The 23311-nt window shown below is 41.4% G+C and overlaps 1 protein-coding gene across 2 annotated transcripts in view; it reads right to left on the bottom strand.

The window, feature by feature from the left end:
• Nucleotides 1-993: 993 nt before the first annotated feature.
• The window catches only part of Top2 (topoisomerase 2), a 151045-nt gene continuing 128727 nt past the window's right edge, over nt 994-23311 (bottom strand). For both annotated transcript variants that reach the window (XM_071658510.1, XM_071658511.1), the window contains 5 exons: nt 19556-19682; nt 18567-18670; nt 6789-6863; nt 6164-6477; nt 994-2066 (listed from right to left, as the gene is read on the bottom strand). In XM_071658510.1, the coding sequence (XP_071514611.1) occupies nt 1935-2066; nt 6164-6477; nt 6789-6863; nt 18567-18670; nt 19556-19682 (752 nt within the window). In that variant the 3' untranslated portion in view covers nt 994-1934. The remainder of the gene's footprint in view (nt 2067-6163; nt 6478-6788; nt 6864-18566; nt 18671-19555; nt 19683-23311) is intronic.

Raw genomic sequence — 23311 nt, 5'->3', positions numbered from 1 at the left:
AATGTACATACCTATACAACTCAATGTATACATACATATACACACAGACATATACATATATGCACACGCACATAATTCATACTGTCTGCCTTTATTCATTCCCACCGCCACCTCGCCACACATGGAATAGCAACCCCCTTCCCCCTCATGTGAGCGAGGTAGCGCTAGGAAAAGACAACAAAGGCCCCATTCGTTCACACTCAGACTCTAGCTGTCATGTAATAATGCACTGAAACCACAGCTCCCTTTCCACATCCAGGCCCCACAGAACTTTCCATGGTTTACCCAAGACGCTTCAATGTGATTGTGAAGTCATCTGCACAAGAAGACTTTCACACAGTAGTCTGCAAAAAGTGACGGAAGTTCATGCAGGGGAAGAAATTGAAGAGGGTACAGGGAACTACTCCTTGGGAACTCCTGCAGAGCTTGAAGATATTGGAAGTGAAGCCTTTGTAAGTGCCTCTATCTTGGCAGCTGGCTGTCAAGTTGGTAAGACGTTATTTGTCATTGTTGCTTAGGGTAGAGTCAAGTACCTTTAGTTTGGAGATACATCAAGAGAGTCTCTAATGCTTGTTGGTATGTACTGCTGTTCAAGACAACATGAATATAAATTCAAAAACATTCATGTCCATCATGCAATTTCCACAGTAAACACCTTTTCAGTTTCTATGCACTCATCCTAGACAAAACATTACTGCACTTCTTGATGCGATACTGCCAAATGGAGAATTACAGGAGCCCCAGAAAAGGGGAGCCTGGGACAAGAGGGTAAGGAAAAATTTTGTTGTATAAATTTTCGTTACTGAGGGGGGCATAAGAATTTTCAAAGAATGACAGCCAGAAAATGAGTGTGAGCAAACGAGGCCTTTCCTTCTGTTCTTGACACTACTTTACTAATGTGAGGAAGAACAAAAAAGCATGACAGAAAAGAAGAAAGTTTTGAAAACTTCTCCACATTCACAACAAATTCTGTAGGAAGATATAAAGCATCTGAACATTTCTATCTACTTTATTTTCAAAACTGACAGCAGACACATGTCTCGATAAAAACACACAATAAAAGTTAAATAAATAGCATCAAAAGATATATAAAATAAAGTTTCTAACTCCATACTTTAAATGACAAGTTTAATAAACAAAGGTAAAAATAAGGTTACATATAGTTTATAAAAAATGTAATGAATGTATTAAATCATAAATGGATAGAGAGTGAAGATGTGCAAAAGTTTGTGCGAAGACTATCCTAAAATACCAGCTCTTCCTATCTATTTGTTCATGGGTACTCTAAAAAAAAAAATCTAAACTTTTCAGGAATATATCTACAAAAAAGAGTCAGTTTCACTAAAAAAAATTATTTGTGAATCACTTTCTAAAAAATATCAAGAAATTTATTGCAGTTCAGAAATCTGCAATATATATATATATATATATATATATATATATATATATATATATATATATATATATATATATATATATATATATATATATATGTGTGTGTGAATATGTATGTATGTATATATGTATAATATATATATATATATATATATATATATATATATATATATATATATATATATATATATATATATATATACCACTAATCAATTATTAGAAAAATACTAATATATCTAGTGAAAATTTTACTTGGTCACTTTTTTCACTAGTATCAACCCTTTGTACTTGCAAAAAATGCAGTTATCGCACAGTTGAAGTTATAAATTTCATGAAGCTTAATACAAAGGTGCTCAACTGGATATAAAAAGGAAATATAAAAAAAAATTGGATCATAAAGCTTATTGATAAATGTAAAACTATAAAAATCTTTCAAATTAAAATGTGATTGATGTCCCATAAATGTTGGCAATCTGAACTTTATATGGGCCATCAACCATTCAAAATTAAATCTCTGTATAAACAAAAACTACTTCAGACTAATAATCATCATCTGATTCATCATCACTGACGGTATACGTGATAACTTTCTTTTGCCGACCTGGTCGCTCACGAGGTGCAACTTCCTTAACATCAGAACTACCAGATCCATCAGGGCCTTTACTCTTTGTCTGAAAAAACAAAACAAAACAAAAAAAAGACATGAAAATGAAGAATATGTCTTCTCATGTTTGGAATAAAACCACACAAACTAGAAAGTGAATCTAACTTCACTGTAAATTCCCACAAACAAGTAATTATCCACCCAATTCTTTATCATAATAATAATATAATAAACATCATCTTGAATTCAGTTCAACAAAGCCAGCCGGGATAGAGAGAGAGAGAGAGAAAGACCCATGAATAAATAAAATGCAATCATGTATAATATACAAGTAGGTAGTAGTTGGGGGGCTGCCACCAGACAGGAAGGCATATTACAAGTACTATCTGCATGTGTACCGGGAGGGTTAGGGATGGCTTCATAATGAGCCAGTACCTTAGTGGTTGTCAAGCTGCACTCCTCTGACCCAGGTAGCTGTCTCTTCTTTCTGGCTCAATTAAATATGGACTGCTGGCATTTGTCCACCAAAAGCATACATTCTGTCCACCAAAATCATACAATCTCACTTTGCCACACATAACGCTTGACAACATGTAACTCACACAACTCTAGATTTTCCAATGGTAAGCACTATGCATAAGCCCTGCCTTTTGGCAAAATGGTTGGAGCAATAGACAGTAGCAGTAGGTAGGAACATTTGGTAGAAACATAAAGTAGAAGTAGTAGGTGAGGACATTAGGCTGGAGCATTATGCAGTAGCAGTAGGTTGGAACATTACGTACACACATTATGTAGAAGCCTTTGGATATACTACGCAAGAGTTGCCCTCTCCCAGTGGCCTCTTAATGGTGAGGCACTAAAGGCTAAGAAACAACACTGGAGTTCACTATTATGGAGACTTTTGCCATGGCCACTCCCTCAAAGGTGTTCCAAGAAGGAACAGGTGTCAGAGATAAAGACAGACAGATAGACAGAAAGATATATACAGAGTATGATATACAGGACAACACAAGTCATAATAAAAACTTGATAAAAACTACTCACAGCTTCTCTATAAACCCTATCATATGCCCTCTCCAGATCATAAATGCTACATAAAAATCCATCTGTTTTTCTAAGTATTTCTCACATACATTCTTCAAAGCAAACACCTATAAGTGTATGTTTGTGTATGTATATGTTGATATGTATATGTATATGTGTATAAGCAAGTATGTATACAGTACCAGCGGAAAACTGGCATGCCCTACTTACAGTCTGACGCAAAATACAAAAATATCAATAAGCAAAACAAAACAGGTACTCACCCCTCTTAGTACTTTGTATGATGTCCCTTGGCCTCAATACAATCCTGAAGGTGCTGAAGGCACTTGGGAATAGATGCTACAAATTGCTGAAGGTATGTATGGTCAAGGTTGTCCCAAATATCCTGGATGGCAGCCTCGACCTTTGGAATGCTGGATGTATGCTGCCCGCACAACTGTGACTTTATAATCAACCACAAGTTCTCAACAGGGTTAAAGTCAGGTGAGTTACCTGGCCAGTCCTGAATGTGTCATACCACTAATTGCAAACCAGCACAGTGTGGAACAGTACATTAACTTGCATAAAAATATCCCAACCAGTCTTCTCAAGTCAAGTAATTCATCACACAACAGCTCCAGGTATCAATTCTGATTCATAGTCACATTTCGAGGTAAAACCACAAGACTTCCAACACCATTATAGCCAAAAGCTCCCCAAACCATTAGCGAGTCTGGAAATTCTGCCTTCTTCACTGTACTTAGGGTCATACAGGTCACTACTTGGCCTCCAGTACACTTTGCCTTTACAGCAGCCAGTTACATCAAATGTAGCCTCATCAGACCAAAACACTTTCTTCCACCTTTCGTTATGCCAATGCAAAATTCCACGCAAATGCGAGTCTATTCTTGTGCAGGCTGTCAGTCAGAAGTTTCATGGGAAGCATACACCTGTTGAATTTCAAATCATCATGAAACCGGTTACGAATAGTAAGTACAGTAGCCATGGGTTGTCTTCCTTTAAAAGTCGTGCTGAAATACATGGACTCTTATCTACTCGATGTTGGATAATCTTCAGAGGGCATTGGAATGTGATATGAGGTCATCCATGTTGTTTCTTCGGGGTACGAATGTCAATGCCACCACAGCCAACGAAGCGCTGCATCCATCTCTGCACACCTCACAGTGCCAGCCATGCAGTTTCAGCTATTCCTCTATTACACTACCTTGCCATGTATAAGGCCACTGCTATGATAGCAGCAATATCTTCTTTAGACAATGCCTTTGGGCCATACAGCAAAAACCACCATAAAGCACACATGGGTAGGGAAAAAAGAAAAAAAATGGAGAGAGAGAGAGAGAGAGAGAGAGAGAGAGAGAGAGAGAGAGAGAGAGAGAGAGAGAGAGAGACTGAACACCCCCCACTAAAAAAAAAAAAAAAAAAAAAAAAAAAAAAACCAGTATTTTTTGACATTTCATAGTCGTTTTGGGGATGATACAAACAGGTGAAAAGTACTGGAGCAGGCCTTACCACACCAATTTTTCCCACCAGGACTGTATACATGTGTACATGAGTGGATGGGTCTTTCTTAGTCTATTTCCTGGGGCTACCTCACTGTTACGGGAAATGTGAATAGGAGCAAGGTTATTAGGTTCAGCAGGGTTGAGGAACAGGTCAATTGGGATGCAAGTTTGAATGGATAAAGGTTGGAGGAAATGAAGTGTTTTAGTTATCTGGGAGTGGACTTGACAATGAATGGAACCATGGATGTGAAGTGAGTCACAGGGTGGGGGAGGGGGCGAAAGTTCTACAAGCGATGAAGAACGTGTGGAAGGAGAGAACATTACCTCCAAGAGCAAAAATGGATGTTTGAAGGAACAGTGGTTCCAACAATATCAAATGGTGATGAGGCATGAGCTATAGATAGGGTTGTACGGAGGAGGGTGGATGTGTTGGAAATGAAACGTTTGAGGACAAAGTGTGGTGTGAGGTGGATTGATCGAGTAAGTAATGAAAGGGTAAGAGAGATTTGTGGTAATAAAAAGAGTGTGGGTGAGAGAGCAGAGGGTGCGTTGAAATGGTTTGGACATATGGAGAGGATGATTGAGGAAAGCTTAACAAAGATGATATTAATATCAGAGGTGGAGGGAACAAGAAGTGGGAGACCAAAGTGGAGGTGGAAATATGGAGCGAAAAGATTTTGAGTGATTGGGGCCTGAACATACAAGAGGGTGAGAAGCATGCAGGGAATAGAATGAACTGGAATGACGAGGTATACCAGGGTCAATCCGATGTCAATGGGCCGAAACAGGGCATGCAAAACATCAGGGGTTAACCATAGAAAGGTCTGTGGGGCCTGGATGTGGATAGGAAGCCATGATTTTGGTGCATTACACTTGACAGCTAGATACTGAATGTGAACAAATGAGGCTCTTTTTGTCTGTTTCCTGGTGCTACCTTGCTGCCATATTATATTAGCCACTTTTGCCTTCAGATCCCCAAGCCCTAACATTCGATTCCTCTTATAATAGTAATAACTGTCAAAGCACTCACACAGTTCTTGCCAATTTGAAAATATTTTTCTTCACTTTTCTACCTACCAGGTGCACAAGCACTGACAATCATCTTCTGCAAAACTTTCACTACCTCTTCTCTGTTTCCCAAACCATTCTCCCTGACCCTCTCACTTCACACACCACCTCAACCAAAACACCCTATATCTGCCACTCTATCATCATACACATTCAACTAACCTTCAAAATACTCTACATCTTCTCACTTCACCACTACTTGTTATTACCTCCTCATCAGCCCCCTTCACCAATGTTCCTATTTGTTCTCTTGTCTTATGCACTTTATCTAACTCCTTCCAAAACATCTTTTTATTCTCCCTAAAATTTAATGATACTCTCTCACCCCAACTCTCATTTGCCCAAATGAATCTAGAACTCCCTTCCTCACATTCTTTACACAGTTCCACAGCACCTCTTTCATGAATAAACATAATTACTTAGAAAAACTTAGAATTTTGCTAACGAGTACACAAAATAAATAATAAGGCACTCTAAATTATAATTCCTAATATGTCACAAAATGCACAACAAATAAAGCTGAATAAACAACACCATTCTCAACACTTACCTTCTTAGAAGGCTCTTCAAACATATCATCAGAATCAGAACCTTTTTTCTTTGCTGCTGCAGTCTTCTTCGGACCTGGCTTTTTCTTGGTTTTTGGAGCATCATCATCATCCGACAAATCACCAAAGGGCTTTACAGTTGCCTTCTTCTTTGGCCCTGGTTTCTTCTTAGGCTTTGGAATTTCATCATCTGAAATATCTTGAGAGACTGCTGCAGTAGCCTTCTTTTTGGGTCCTGGCTTCTTCTTTGGTTTTGGCTCATCCTCATCACTACTATCTGCATTCACCACTCTCTTTTTGGGGGGTGCTTGTTTTACTGTTTGAACAACAACCACAAACAAATATAATCACTTACGGTTTTTATCATTATCTATTTTCTCTGTGAGAGTTTTATAGCTTGACAAATTCTAATGTCACATGCTCAACTTTCATGCACGCTCCTGCCTCTGGTTCTCCTGTTATAATTTCCATTCCTTTACATCATTACCCATGATTTACTAAGCAGCTCAAGGTCAAATATCTAAGTTTCATAATCAAAGGAGCATCTGTTTTAATGTATGAAATTAATGAACTCCAGGCACAGGAACTATATGTGACAATAATAGAAAAGAAGAAATAATAACTTACAAGGGAGATCCAGTTTGGGAGGACTGGGTAATCCTGTCATCATAGAATCAAAAAGGTCAGATGCTGTTGGCTTTTCTGCAAGAAAAAAAAATCCTTATTAGAGACTGAGTGTCAATGAATGTGGCCTTTTTGTCTGTATTCCTGGTGCTACCTCACTGAAGCAGGTAATAGTGATGCTGTTTTCTTGTGGGGTGGGGTAGCGACAGGAATGGATAAAGGCAAGCAAGTATAAATATGTACATGTGTATGTATGTATGTAATGTCTCCATATGAGTATGTACATGTATTCTTATATTTATTTATTATACTTTGTCGCTGTCTCCCGCGTTTGCGAGGTAGCGCAAGGAAACAGACGAAAGAAATGGCCCAACCCCCCCCCCAATACACACGTATATACATACGTCCACACACGCAAACATACATACCTACACAGCTTTCCATGGTTTACCCCAGGCACTTCACATGCCTTGCTTCAATCCACTGACAGCACATCAACCCCGGTATACCACATCGCTCCAATTCACTCTATTCCTTGCCCTCCTTTCACCCTCCTGCATGTTCAGGCCCCGATCACACAAAATCTTTTTCACTCCATCTTTCCACCTCCAATTTGGTCTCCCTCTTCTCCTTGTTCCCTCCACCTCCGACACATATATCCTCTTGGTCAATCTTTCCTCACTCATCCTCTCCATGTGCCCAAACCATTTCAAAACACCCTCTTCTGCTCTCTCAACCACGCTCTTTTTATTTCCACACATCTCTCTTACCCTTACGTTACTCACTCGATCAAACCACCTCACACCACACATTGTCCTCAAACATCTCATTTCCAGCACATCCATCCTCCTGCGCACAACTCTATCCATAGCCCACGCCTCGCAACCATACAACATTGTTGGAACCACTATTCCTTCAAACATACCCATTTTTGCTTTCCGAGATAATGTTCTCGACTTCCACACATTCTTCAAGGCCCCCAGGATTTTCGCCCCCTCCCCCACCCTATGATCCACTTCCGCTTCCATGGTTCCATCCGCTGCCAGATCCACTCCCAGATATCTAAAACACTTCACTTCCTCCAGTTTTTCTCCATTCAAACTCACCTCCCAATTGACTTGACCCTCAACCCTACTGTACCTAATAACCTTGCTCTTATTCACATTTACTCTTAACTTTCTTCTTCCACACACTTTTCCAAACTCAGTCACCAGCTTCTGCAGTTTCTCACATGAATCAGCCACTAGCGCTGTATCATCAGCGAACAACAACTGACTCACTTCCCAAGCTCTCTCATCCCCAACAGACTGCATACTTGCCCCTCTTTCCAAAACTCTTGCATTTACCTCCCTAACAACCCCATCCATAAACAAATTAAACAACCATGGAGACATCACACACCCCTGCCGCAAACCTACATTCACTGAGAACCAATCACTTTCCTCTCTTCCTACACGTACACATGCCTTACACCCTCGATAAAAACTTTTCACTGCTTCTAACAACTTTCCTCCCACACCATATATTCTTAATACCTTCCACAGAGCATCTCTATCAACTCTATCATATGCCTTCTCCAGATCCATAAATGCTACATACAAATCCATTTGCTTTTCTAATTATTTCTCACATACATTCTTCAAAGCAAACACCTGATCCACACATCCTCTACCACTTCTGAAACCACACTGCTCTTCCCCAATCTGATGCTCTGTACATGCCTTCACCCTCTCAATCAATACCCTCCCATATAATTTACCAGGAATACTCAACAAACTTATACCTCTGTAATTTGAGCACTCACTCTTATCCCCTTTGCCTTTGTACAATGGCACTATGCACGCATTCCGCCAATCCTCAGGCACCTCACCATGAGTCATACATACATTAAATAACCTTACCAACCAGTCAACAATACAGTCACCCCCTTTTTTAATAAATTCCACTGCAATACCATCCAAACCTGCTGCCTTGCCGGCTTTCATCTTCCGCAAAGCTTTCACAACCTCTTCTCTGTTTACCAAATCATTTTCCCTAACCCTCTCACTTTGCACACCACCTCGACCAAAACACCCTATATCTGCCACTCTATCATCAAACACATTCAACAAACCTTCAAAATATTTTGTCACTGTCTCCTGCGTTTGCGAGGTAGCGCAAGGAAACAGATGAAAGAATGGCCCAACCCACCCACATACACATGTATATACATACGCGTCCACTCATGCACATATACATACCTATACATTTCAGCATATACATATATATACTTACACAGATATATGCATATATACACACATAATTCATACTTGTTGCCTATATTCATTCCGATTGCCACCCTGCCACACAAGGAAATGACACCCACCTCCTCCCACACATGTGCAAGGTAGTGCTAGCAAGACAACAAAGGCCACATTCATTCACACTCAGTCTCTAGCTGTCATGTTCACACTCAGTCTCTAGCCGTCATGTATAATGTACCGAAACCACAGCTCCCTTTCCACATCCAGGCCCCACAAAACTTTCCATGGTTTACCCCAGATGCTTCACATGCCCTGGTTCCATCCACTGACAGCAAGTCGACCCCGGTATACCACATTGTTCCAATTCACTCTGTTCCATGCATGCCTTTCACCCTCCTGCATGTTCAGGCCCAAAGCACTCAGAATTCTTTTCACTCCATCCTTCCACCTCCAATTTGGTCTCCCATTTCTCCTCATTCCCTCTACCTCTGACACATATATCCTCTTGGTCAATCTTTCCTCATTCATTCTCTCCATGTAACCAAACCATTTCAATACACCCTCTCCTGCTCTCAAACACACTCTTTTCATTACCACACATCTCTCTTGCCCTTTCATTACTTATTCGGTCAAACCACCTCACACTACATATTGTCCTCAAACATCTCATTTCCAACACATCCACCCTGCTCCACACAATTCTATCTTTAGCCCATGCCTTGCAACCACATAACATTGTTGGAGCCACTATTCCTTCAAACATACCCATTTTTGCTTTCCAAGATAATGTTCTCACCTTCCACACATACTTCAACGCTCCCAGAACCTTCGCCCCCTCCCCCACTCAGGTTCCATCTGCTGCCAAATCCACTCCCAGATATCTAAAACACTTTACTTCCTCCAGTTTTTCTCCATTCAAACTTACCTCCCAACTGACTTGTCCCTCAACCCTACTATACCTAATAACCTTGCTCTTATTCACATTTACTCTCAGCTTTCTTCTTTCACACACTTTCCCAAACTCAGTCACCAGCTTCTGCAGTTTCTCACATGAATCAGCCAACAGCGTTGTATCATCAGCAAACAACAACTGACTCACTTCCAAAGGCCTCTCATCCACAACAGACTGCATACTAGCCCCTCTCTCTAAAACTCTTGCATTCACCTCCCTAATAACCCCATCCATAAACAAATTAAACAACAGTGGAGGCATCATGTACCCCTGGGAACCAATCACTTTCCTCCCTTCATACTCGCACACATGCCTTACATCCTCAGTAAAAACTTTTCACTGCTTCTAACAACTTGCTTCCCATACCATATACTCTTAATACCTTCCACAGAACATCTCTATCAACTCTATCATATGCCTACTCTAGATCCATAAATGCTACATACAAATCCATTTGTTTTTCTATGTATATCACACATACATTCTTCAAAACAAACACCTGATCCACATATCCTCTACCACTTCTGAAACCACACAGCTCTTCCCCAATCTGATGCTCTGTACATGCCTTCATCCTCTAATCAATATCCTCCCATATAATTTCACAGGAATACTCAACAAATTACACCTCTGTAAACTAAACACTCACCTTTTTCCCCATTGCCTTTGTTCAATGGCACTATGCATGCATTCCACCAGTCCTCAGGCACTTCACCATGAGTCATACATACACTGAATATCCTCACCAACCAGTCAAGAACACAGTCATCCCCTTTTATAATAAATTCCACTGCAATGCCATCCAAACCCGCTGCCTTGCTGGCTTTCATCTTCCGCAAAGCTTTCACTACCTCTTCTCTGTTTACCAAACCCTTCTCCCTGACCCTCTCACTTCGCATACCATCTCAACCCAAACACCTTATATCTGCCACTCTATCCTCTAACACATTCAACAAACCTTCAAAATACTCACTCCATCTCCTCACATCACCACTACTTGTTATTACCTCCCCGTTAGCCCTTAGCCCCCTTCACCGATGTGCCCATTTGTTCCCTTGTCTTATGCACTTTATTTACCTCCTTCAAAAACATCTTTTTACCCTCCCTAAAATTTAATGATACTCTCTCACCCCAATTCTCATTTGCCCTCTTTTTCACCTGTTGCACCTTTCTCTTGACCTCCTGCCTCTTTCTTTTATACATCTCCCAGTCATCTGCACTATTTCCTTACAAAAATCATCCAAATGCTTCTCTCGTCTCCTTCATTAATAATCTTACTTCTTCATTCCACCACTCACTACCCCTTCTAATCTGCCCACCTCTCACCTTTCTCATGCCACAAGCATCTTTTGCGCAAGCCATCACTGCTTCCCTAAATACATCCCATTCCTCACCCACTCCCCTTACATCCTTTGCTCTCACCTTTTTCCCTTCTGCCTTAGTCTATCCTGGTACTCCCTCACACAAGTCTCCTTCCCAAGCTCACTTACTCTCACCACTCTCTTCACTGCAACATCCTCTCTTCTTTTATGGAAACCTCTAAAAATCTTTACCTCCACAAGATAATGATCAGACATCCCTCCAGTTGCAACTTTCAGCACATTAGCTTCCAAAAGTCTCTCTTTCACATGCCTATCAATTAACACATAATCCAATAATGCTCTCTGGCCATCTCTCCTACTTACATACATATACCTATGTATATCTCTCTTTTTAAAACAGGTATTCCCTATCACCAGTCCTTTTTCAGCACACAAGTCTACAAGCTCTTCACCATTTCTATTTACAACAATGAACACCACATATACACCAATTAATCCCACAACTGCCACATTACTCACCTTTGCATTCAAATCACCTATCACAATAACCACGGCTTGTGCATCAAAACTGCTCACACACTCACTCAGCTGCTCCCAAAACACTTTCCTCACATGATTTTTCTTCTCATGCCCAGGTGCATAGGCACCAGTAATCACTCATCTCTCTCCATCCACTGTCAGGTTTACCCATATCAATCTAGAGTTTACTTTCTTACACTCTATCATATACTCCAACAACTCCTGTTTCAGGAGTAGAGCTACTCTTTCCTTTGCTCTGGTCCTCTCACCAACCCCTGACTTTACCCCCAAAACATTCCCAAACCACTCTTCCCCATTACCCTTGAGCTTCATTTCACTCAGAGCCAAAACATCCAGGTTCCTTTCCTCAAACATACTGCCTAACTCACCTATTTTCTCATCTTGGTTACATCCACACACATTTAGAAAACCCAATCTGAGCCTTGGAGGAGGATGAGGACTCCCCGCATGACTCCTTCTTCTGTTTCCCCTTTTGGAATGTTAAAATACAAGGAGGGGAGGGTTTCTAGCCTCCTGCTCCCGTCCCCTTTAGTTACCTTCTACAACACGTGGGGAATGCGTGGGAAGTATTCTTTCTCCCCTATCCCCAGGGATACAAATCCATATAAAATATAATAATAATAATATAAAGGTGCACATACTTACAATTATAAATATTCATTAATGTTTATTATGCTTTGTCAGTCTCCCGCATTAGCGAGGTAGTTCAAGGAAACAGACGAAAGAATGGCCCAACCCACCCACACACACACACATGTATATACATACACGTCCAGACAAGCACATATACATACCTATACATTTTAACGTGTACATTTATTATACTTTGTTGCTGTCTCCCGCGTCAGCGAGGTAGCACAAGAAAACAGACGAAAGAATGGCCAAACCCACCCACATACACTTGTATATACATACATGTCCATGCACACACATATACATACCTATACATCTCAACATGTACATATATATACACACTCAAACATATACATATATACACATGTACATAATTCATAGTCTGCCCTTATTCGTTCCCTTCGCCACCCCGCCACACATGAAATGACAACCCCCTCCCAGCTGCATGTGTGCTAGGTAGCGCTAGGAAAAGACAACAAAGGCCACATTCGTTCACACTGTCTCTAGCTGTCATGTATAATGCACCGAAAACACAGCTCCCTTACCACATCCAGGCCCCACACAACTTTCCATGGTTTACCTCAGACGCTTCACATGACCTGCTTCAATCCATTGACAACACGTTGACCCCAGTATACCACACCATTCCAATTCACCCTATTCCTTGTACACCTTTCACCCTCCTGCATGTTCAGGCCCCTATTGCTCAAAATCTTTTTCACTCCATCTCTCCACCTCGAATTTGGTCTTCCACTTCTACTCGTTCCCTCCACCTCCAACACATATATCCACTTGGTCAATCTTTCCTCACTCATTCTCTCCGTGTGACCAAACCATTTCAAAACACCCTCTTCTGCTCTCTCAACTACACTCTTTTTATAACCACACATCTCTCTTACACTTTCATTACTTACTCGATCAAACCACCTCACACCACATATTGTCCTCAAACATCTCATTTCCAGCACATCCACCTCCCTCCGCACAACTCTATCTATAGCCCACACCTCGCAACCACATAACATTGTTGGAACCACTACTCCTTCAAACATACCCATTTTTGCTTTCCAAGATAACGTTCTCGACTTCCACACATTTTTCAACGCTCCCAGAACTTTCACCCTCTCCCCCACCCTAATATTCACTTCCGCTTCCATGGTTCCATCCACTGCCAAATCCACTCCCAGATATAGAAAACACTTCACTTCCTCCAGTTTTTCTCCATTCAAACTTATCTCACAATTAACTTGTCCCTCAACCCTACTGTACCTAATAACCTTGCTCTTATTCACATTTACTCTTAACTTTCTTCTTTCACACACTTTATCAAACTCAGTCACCAGCTTCTGCAGTTTCTCACATGAATCAGCCACCAGCACTGTATCATCAGCGAACAACAACTGACTCACTTCCCAAGCTCTCTCATCCACAACAGACTGCATAATTGCCCCTCTTTCCAAAACTCTTGCATTCCCCTCCTAACAACTCCATCCATAAAATAATCAAACAACCATGGAGACATCACACACCCCTGCCATAAACCAACATTCACTGAGAACCAATCACTTTCCTCTCTTCCTACACGTACACATGCCTTACATCCTCGATAAAAACTTTTCACTGCATCTAATAACTTGCCTCCCACATCATATATTCTTAATACCTTCCACAGAGCATCTCTATCAGCTCTATCATATGCCTTCTCCAGATCCATAAATGCTACATACAAATCCATTTGCTTTTCTAAGTGTTTCTCACATACATTCTTCAAAGCAAACACTTGATCCACACATCCTCTACTACTTCTGAAACCACACTGCTCTTCCCCAATCTGACGCTCTGTACATGCCTTCACCCTGTCAATCAATACCCTCCCATATAATTTCCCAGGAATACTCAACAAACTTATACCTCTGTAATTTAAGCACTCACTTTTATCCCCTTTGCCTTTGTACAATGGCACTACGCAAGCATTCCGCCAATCCTCAGGCATCTCACCACGAGTCATACATACATTAAGTAGCCTTACCAACCAGTCAATAATACAGTCACCCCCCTTTTTATATAGATTCCCTTGCAATACCATCCAAACCCGCTGCCTTGCCAGCTTTTATCTTCCGCAAAGCTTTTACTACCTCTTCTCTGTTTGCCAAATTATTCTCCCTAACCCTCTCACTTTGCACATAACCTCGACCAAAACACCCTATATCTGCCACTCTATCATCAAACACATTCAACAAACCTTCAAAATACTCATGCCATCTCCTCACATCACCACTACTTGTTATCACCTCCCTATTAGCCCCCTTATGTTCCCATTTGTTGCCTTGTCTTATGCACTTTATTTACCCCCTTCCAAAACATCTTTTTTTTCTTCCTAAAATTCAATGATACTCTCTCACCCCAACTCTTATACAGGAGTATTTCAGGATTAAAGATATTTATTTATCTATATCTATTTTTGCCCTCTTTTTCACCTCTTGCACCTTTCTCTTGACCTCCTGCCTCTTTCTTTTATACATCTCCCAGTCATTTGCATTATTTCCCTGCAAAAATCGTCCAAATGCCTCTCTCTTCTCTTTCACTAATAATCTTATCCCTGGGGATAGGGGAGAAAGAATACTTCCCACGCATTCCTCACGTGGCGTAGAAGGTGACTAAAGGGGATGGGAGCGGGGGGGCTAGAAACCCTTCCCTCCTTGCAATTTAACTTTCTAAAAGGGGAAACAGAAGAAGGAGTCATGCAGGGAGTGCTCATCCTTCTCGAAGGCTCAGATTGGGGTGAGGTGTCTAAACGTGAGTGGATGTAACCAAGATGAGAAAAAGGGGAGATAGGTAGTATGTTTGAGGAAAGGAATACTTCCCATGCATTCCTCAAGTGTCGCAGACGGCGACTAAAGGGGACGGGAGCGGGGGCTAGAAACCCTTCCCTCCTTGTGATTTAAGTTTCTAAAAGGGGAAACTGAAGGAGTCACGCAGGGAGTGCTCATCCTCCTCGAAGGCTCAGATTGGGGTGAGGTGTCTAAATGTGTGTGGATGAAACCAACATGAGAAAAAGGAGAGATAGGTGGTATGTTTGATGAAAGGAACCTGGATGTTTTGGCTCTGAGTGAAACGATGCTCAAGGATAAAGGGGAAGAGTGGTTTGGGAATGTATACATATATATACATAAACAGGTATTGCAGTGGAATTTATTAAAAAAGGGGGTGACTGTATTGTTGACTGGTTGGTAAGGTTATTCAATGTTTGTATGACTCATGGTGAGGTGCCTGAGGATTGGCAGAATGCTTACATAGTGCCATTGTACAAAGGCAAAGGGGATAAAAGTGAGTGCTCAAATTACAGAGGTATAAGTTTGTTGAGTATTCCTGGGAAATTATATGGGAGGGTATTGATTGACAGGGTGAAGGTATGTACAGAGCATCAGATTGGGGAAGAGCAGAGTGGTTTCAGCAGTGGTAGAGGATGTGTGGATCAGGTGTTTGCTTTGAAAAATGTATGTGAAAAATACTTAGAAAAGCAAATGGATTTGTATGTAGCATTTATGGTTGTTTAATTTGTTTATGGATGGGGTTGTTAGGGAGGTAAATGCAAGAGTTTTGGAAAGAGGGGCAAGTATGAAGTCTGTTGGGGATGAGAGAGCTTGGGAAGTGAGTCAGTTGTTGTTCGCTGATGATACAGCGCTGGTGGCTGATTCATGTGAGAAACTGCAGAAGCTGGTGACTGAGTTTGGTAAAGTGTGTGGAAGAAGAAAGGTAAGAGTAAATGTGAATAAGAGCAAGGTTATTAGGTACAGTAGGGTTGAGGGTCAAGTCAATTGGGAGGTGAGTTTGAATGGAGAAAAACTGGAGGAAGTGAAGTGTTTTAGATATCTGGGAGTGGATCTGGCAGCGGATGGAACCATGGAAGCGGAAGTGGATCATAGGGTGGGGGAGGGGGCGAAAATTCTGGGGGCCTTGAAGAATGTGTGGAAGTCGAGAACATTATCTTGGAAAGCAAAAATGGGTATGTTTGAAGGAATAGTGGTTCCAACAATGTTGTATGGTTGCGAGGCGTGGGCTATGGATAGAGTTGTGCGCAGGAGGATGGATGTGCTGGAAATGAGATGTTTGAGGACAATGTGTGGTGTGAGGTGGTTTGATCGAGTGAGTAACGTAAGGGTAAGAGAGATGTGTGGAAATAAAAAGAGCGTGGTTGAGAGAGCAGAAGAGGGTGTTTTGAAGTGGTTTGGGCACATGGAGAGAATGAGTGAGGAAAGATTGACCAAGAGGATATATGTGTCGGAGGTGGAGGGAACGAGGAGAAGAGGGAGACCAAATTGGAGGTGGAAAGATGGAGTGAAAAAGATTTTGTGTGATCGGGGCCTGAACATGCAGGAGGGTGAAAGGAGGGCAAGGAATAGAGTGAATTGGAGCGATGTGGTATACCGGGGTTGACGTGCTGTCAGTGGATTGAATCAAGGCATGTGAAGCGTCTGGGGTAAACCATGGAAAGCTGTGTAAGTATGTATATTTGCGTGTGTGGACGTATGTATATACATGTGTATGGGGGGGGGGGGGGGGGGGTTGGGCCATTTCTTTCGTCTGTTTCCTTGTGCTACCTCGCAAACGCAGGAGACAGCGACAAAGTATAAAAATAAAAAATAAAAAAAAATTTATGGATCTGGAGAAGGCATATGACAGAGTTGATAGAGATGCTCTGTGGAAGGTATTAAGAATATATGATGTGGGAGGCAAGTTGTTAGGAGCAGTGAAAAGTTTTTATCAAGGATGTAAGGCATGTGTACGTGTAGGAAGAGATGAAAGCGATTGGTTCTCAGTGAATGTAGGTTTGCGGCAGGGGTGTGTGATGTCTCCATGGTTGTTTAATTTGTTTATGGATGGGGTTGTTAGGGAGGTGAATGCAAGAACTTTGGAAAGAGGGGCAAGTATGCAGTCTGTTGTGGATGAGAGAGCTTGGGAAGTGAGTCAGTTGTTGTTCACTGATGATACAGTGCTGGTGGCTGATTCATGTGAGAAACTGCAGAAGCTGATGACTGAGTTTGGTAAAGTGTGTGAAAGAAGAAAGCTGAGAGTAAATGTGAATAAGAGCAAGGTAATTAGGTACAGTAGGGTTGAGGGACAAGTCAATTGGGAGGAAGTTTGAATGAAGAAAAACTGGAGGAAGTGAAGTGTTTTAGATGTCTGGGAGTGGATTTGGCAGTGGATGGAACCATGGAAGCGGAAGTGAATCATAGGGTGGGGGAGGGGGCGAGAGTTCTGGGAGCATTGAAAAATGAGTGAAAGTCGAGAACGTTATCTTGGAAAGCAAAAATGGGTATGTTTGAAGGAGTAGTGGTTCCAACAATGTTACATGGTTGCAAGGCGTGGGCTATAGATAGAGTTGTGCGGAGGAGGGCGGATGTGCTGGAAATCAGATGTTTGAGGGCAATATGTGGTGTGAGGTGGTTTGATCGAGTAAGTAATAATAATGGCCTGGATGTGGAAAGGGAGCTGTGGTTTCAGTATATTATCACATGACAGCTAGAGACTGAGTGTGAACGAATGTGGCCTTTGTTGTTGCACATGAGGGGGGAGGGGGTTGTTGTTTCATGTGTGGCGAGGGGAATGAATAAAGGCAGACAGTATGAATTATGTACATGTGTATATATTTATATGTCTGTGTGTCTACATATGTATACATTGAGATGTGTAGGTATGTATATTTGCGTGTGTGGACGTGTATGTATATACATGTGTATGTGGGTGGGTTGGGCCATTCTTTCGTCTGCTTCCTTGCGCTACCTCGCTAACGTGGGAGACAGCGACAAAGCAAAATACATAAACAGACATATACATATATACACATGTACATAATTCATACTTGCAGCCTTTATTCATTCCCGCTGCCACCCCACCACACGTGAAATAGCATCCCCTCCCCCCCGTGAGGTAGTATGTGTCATAGAAGGCGACTAAAGGGGACAGGAGCAGGAGGCTACAAACCCTCCCCTCCTTGTATTTTAACTTTCTAAAAAGGGGAAACAGACAGTTATAGTTATCTCCATTAAATGTGTGCATGAGAGCATTAAATAAGAGAAAATCAACCTACCTTGAGTTACAGCAGTAGTTTTCATCAATTTCTTTGGTCTTTCCTCAAATTCTGAATCTGTGTCACTGACAGTAAATTCTGTTCTAGGTTCAGCTTCAATCATTCTGTGGAACAAAATTAGCAATGCCTAAATTAATAATTTTCATATCAAACCAATGTTCATAATCAGAATTATCCCAACACAGCATAAATCTCGTTACAGCTTACATTAGTGGGTAGTAGTTGGCAGGCAGCCACCAACCAGATAGGTATACTACTGGCACTACCCACCAGGGTACTGGGAGGGTTTATGATAGCTGCATTGTGAGCATGCACTTCAGTGGTTGTCAAGCTGCACTCCTCTAACCCAGGTAGCTGTCTTTTCTTTCCCCATCACCCAAATGTACTCTGCCAGCATTGTGTCCACAAACATACAATCTCCTTTTCACACATAATACTCAACTCACTTGACTCATTCTCTGTAAGTACATTTTTCTGTGGTGAGAGCTATGCGCTAGTCTTGCCTTTTGGCAAAATGGTAGGAGCAGTAGACAGTAGTAGTAGGTAGGAACATAAGACAGAAGGCATTGGTAGGAACATTTGATTGGAGCCCATGGAAACACTATGCTAGAGTTGCCCTTTGCCAGTGGCTTGTTAAGGCTGAGGCACTAAAAGACCAAGAAGTGGTACTGGAGTCAACTAGTTACAGTGACCTTTTTGCCGGAGCCAAACCCTTGCAGGAGTTCCCATGGGGAATGGGCATCAGAGATCTAGATAGGTAGCTTACGTATCAAACTCATCCATAAAATTTCATAACAACATGGTAAGGGTACCCCCAAAGTATACAGAACCTTAAGTTTTACCAAGCCCAGTTTAAATGCAAACTTGATGATAAACAGACAAGGAAACAAACATTACATCATTTATGTGAATACAATACTTTACAAAATCTGGTGGTAACTGAGAATAATTTGATGCAGACAGAGAGACAGAGTCATGCATATACTTACGAGATAGAATTATCCAATAATGAATTGCTAGGAGCCACATCACGCTCCTCTACACCTTCATTGGCAAACATTTCACTTTCAGTGCTAATATCGCTTTCCTCTTCAAAGTTGAATTTAACTCTGGCTGCTACGGTGAGAAAAATAATAATCGATATCAATACTTACTCATACAATAACAATAATGACAAATTTAATAATAATTATTATTATATACATGGATGGGATTGTTAGGGATGTGAACACAAGAGTTTTGGAGAGAGGGACAAGTATGCAGTCTGCTGTCAATGAGAGGGCTTGGGAAGTGAGTCAGTTGTTTGCTGATGATATAGCACCGGTGGCTGATTCGAGTGAGACACTGCAGAAGCTGGTGACTGAGTTTGGTAAAGTGTGTGAAAGAAGAAAGCTGAGAGTAAATGTGAAGAGCAAGGTTATTAGGTTCAGTAGGGTTTGAATGGAGAAAAAATGGAGGAATTGAAGTGTTTCAGATATCTGGGAGTGGACTTGCAGCAGATAGAACCATGGAAACAGAAGTGAGTCACAGGGTGGGGGAGGGGGCGAAGGTTCAGGGAGTGTTGAATAATGTGCGGAAGTCGAGAACATTATCTCGGAGGGCAAAAATGGGTATGTTTGAAGGAATAGAGGTTTCAACAAAGTTATATGGTTGTGAGGCATGGGCTATAGATAGGGTTGTATGGAGGAGAGTGGGTGTGCTGGAAATGAAATGTTTGAGGACAATATGTAGTGTGAGATTGTTTGATCAGGTAAGTATTGAAAGTGTAAGAGAGATGTGTGGTAATAAAAAGTGTGTGGTTGAGAGAACAGAGGAGGATGTATTGAAATGGTTTGGTCACATGGAGAGAATACATGAGGAAAGATTGGTAAAGAGGATATATATGTCAGAGGTGGAGGGAACGAGAAGTGGGAGACCAAATTGGAGCTGAAAGGATGGAGTGAAAAAGATTTTGAGTGATCAGGGCCTGAACATACAAAAGGGCAAAAGGCATGCAAGAAATAGAGTGAATTGGAATGATGTGGTATACCAGGGTCGACATGCTGTCAATGGATTGAACCAGGGCATGTGAAGCGTCGGAGGTAAACCATGGAAAGTTTTGTGGGGCCTGGATGTGGAAAGTGAGATATGATTTCAGTGCATTACACATGACTGCTAGAGACTGAGTGTGAACTAATGTGGCCTTTGTTATCTTTTCCTAGTGCTCCCTCACGCTCATGCTGGGAGAGGGGGGGTGCCATTTCATATAAGGCAGGGTGGCAACGGGAATGGATGAAGGCAGCATGTGTGAATATGTACATGTGTATATATGTATATGTATGCATACATTGAAATGCATAGGCATGTATATGTGCATGTGTGGGTGTTTATGTATATACATGTGTATATGGGTGGGTTGGGCCATTCTTTCTTCTGTTTCCTTGCGCTACTTCACTAATGCGGAAGACAGCGACATACTATAATAGAATACATAGGATAGTATATATGTATATGTCAATGTATATGTATGTATATATTGAAATGTATAGGTATGTATATGCATGTGTGTGGGTGTGTATTTATATACGTGTGTGTGTGTGTGTGTGTGTGTGTGTGTGTGTGTGTGTGTGTGTGTGTGTATGTGTGTGGGTGGGTTAGGCCATTCTTTCATCTGTTTTCTTGCGCTACCTTGCTAACGTGGGAGACAACGACAAAGTATAAAATAAAATAACACAAATTCTTATATACAATAGTAATAATTATCATTATCATTATACATGACGGCTGTTTCCTGTATCAGCGAGGTAGCACCAAGACACAGATGAATAAAGTCCCATCCGCTCATATACACACATATGTACATACACGTCCATACATATACATATCAACATATACATATATACATACACAGCCATATACATTTTTTTTTTTTTTTTTTTTTTTTTTTTTGCTTTGTCGCTGTCTCCCGCGTTTGCGAGGTAGCGCTACCTAGCCATATACATACATTCACATATTCATACTTGCATGCCATCATCCATTCCCAGTGCCAGCCTGCCCCACAGGAAACAGCATTGCCACCCCATGTCAGTTAGGCAGCACCAGGAAAACAGACAAAAAAGACCACATTTGCTCACAGTCAGTCTCTAGCTGTCATGTGCAAAGCATCAAAACCACAACTCTCAATCCACATCCAAGGCCCAGAAACCTTTCCATGATTTACCTCAAATGTTCCACATGCCCTGATTCAGTCCATTGACAGCACACTAACCCCAGTATACCACACTGCTCCACTTCACTATACTCCTTGCACATCTCTCACCCTCCTGCATGTTCAGGCCCCAATTACTCAAAATCATTTTTACTTCATCCTTCCATATCCAATTTGGTCTTCTGCTTCTCCTTGTTTCCTCCACCTCTGACATATATATCCTTTGTCAACCTTTCCTCACTCATTATCTATATATGTCCAAACTATTTCAACACACCTTCTGCTCTTTCAACCACACTCTTTATATTACCACACATCTCTTACCCTTTCATTACTTACTCAATCAAACCACCTCACACCACATACTGTAATCAAACAATTCATTTCCAGCACATCCACCCTCCTCCATACAACCCTATCTATAGCACATGCCTCGCAATCATATAACGTTGTTGGAACTGCTATTCTTTCAAACACCCATTTTCGCTCATCAAGATAACATTCTCTCTTTCCAAACATTCTTCAACGCTCCCAGAACCTTCGCCCCCTCCCCCACCCAATGACACTTACACTTCCATAGTTCCATTCATGCTAAAACATCTCACTTCCTCCAATTTTTCTCCATTCAAACTCACATCCCAACTAACTTCTCCATCAACCCTGCTGAAACTAATAACCTTGCTCCTATTCTTATTTACTCTCAACATTCTCCTTTCACCCAATTTACCAACTTCTGCAGTTTCTCACTCATATCAAGTACCAGTGCTGTATCATCGGCGAAAAATAATTGACTCACTTCCCACACCCTCTCATCCCTGGCAGACTGCATACTTGCCTGTTTCTCCAAAAGTCTTCCATTTACCTCCCTAACCACCCCATCCATAAACAAATTAAATAACCATGGGGACATTACACACCCCTGCCACAAACCAGCCTTCACTGGGAAACAATCACTCCCCTCTCTTCCTACTTGAGCAAATGCCTTACACCCTTCATAAAAACTATCACTGCTTCTAGCAGCTTACATCCCACATTGTATACTCCCAAGACCTTCCACAAAGCATATCTGTCCACCCTGTCATATGCCTTCCCCAGATCCAGAAATGCTACATACAAATCCATCTGTTTCTCTAAGTATTTCTCACATACATTCATCACAGCAAGCACCTGATCCAAACATCCTCTACCACTTCTGAAACCACACTGTTCCTCTCCAGTCTGATACTCTGTACATGCCTTCACCCCCTCAATCAATACCCTTTCATACAATTTCAATCAATACCCTTCCATACAATTTCCCAGGAATACTCAATAAAATTATGCCTCTGCAGTTTGAACATTCACCTTTATCCCCTTTGCCTTTGTACAATGGCACTATACATGCATTCTGCCAATCCTAAGGAACTTAATCATGATCCATACATACAAAGAATATCCTAACCAACCAATCAACAACACAGTCACCCCCTTCCTTCATAAATTCAACTGCAATACCATCCACATCCACTGCCTTGCCAAATTTCATCTGCAAGGTTCACACCTCTTCTCTCTTCACCAA

Source organism: Panulirus ornatus, chromosome 66, assembly GCF_036320965.1.
Source record: "Panulirus ornatus isolate Po-2019 chromosome 66, ASM3632096v1, whole genome shotgun sequence".
Taxonomy (NCBI): Eukaryota; Metazoa; Arthropoda; class Malacostraca; order Decapoda; family Palinuridae; genus Panulirus; species Panulirus ornatus.
The sequence above is the reverse complement of the archived record's forward strand: the minus strand, read 5'-3'. Positions and strand labels throughout refer to the sequence as shown.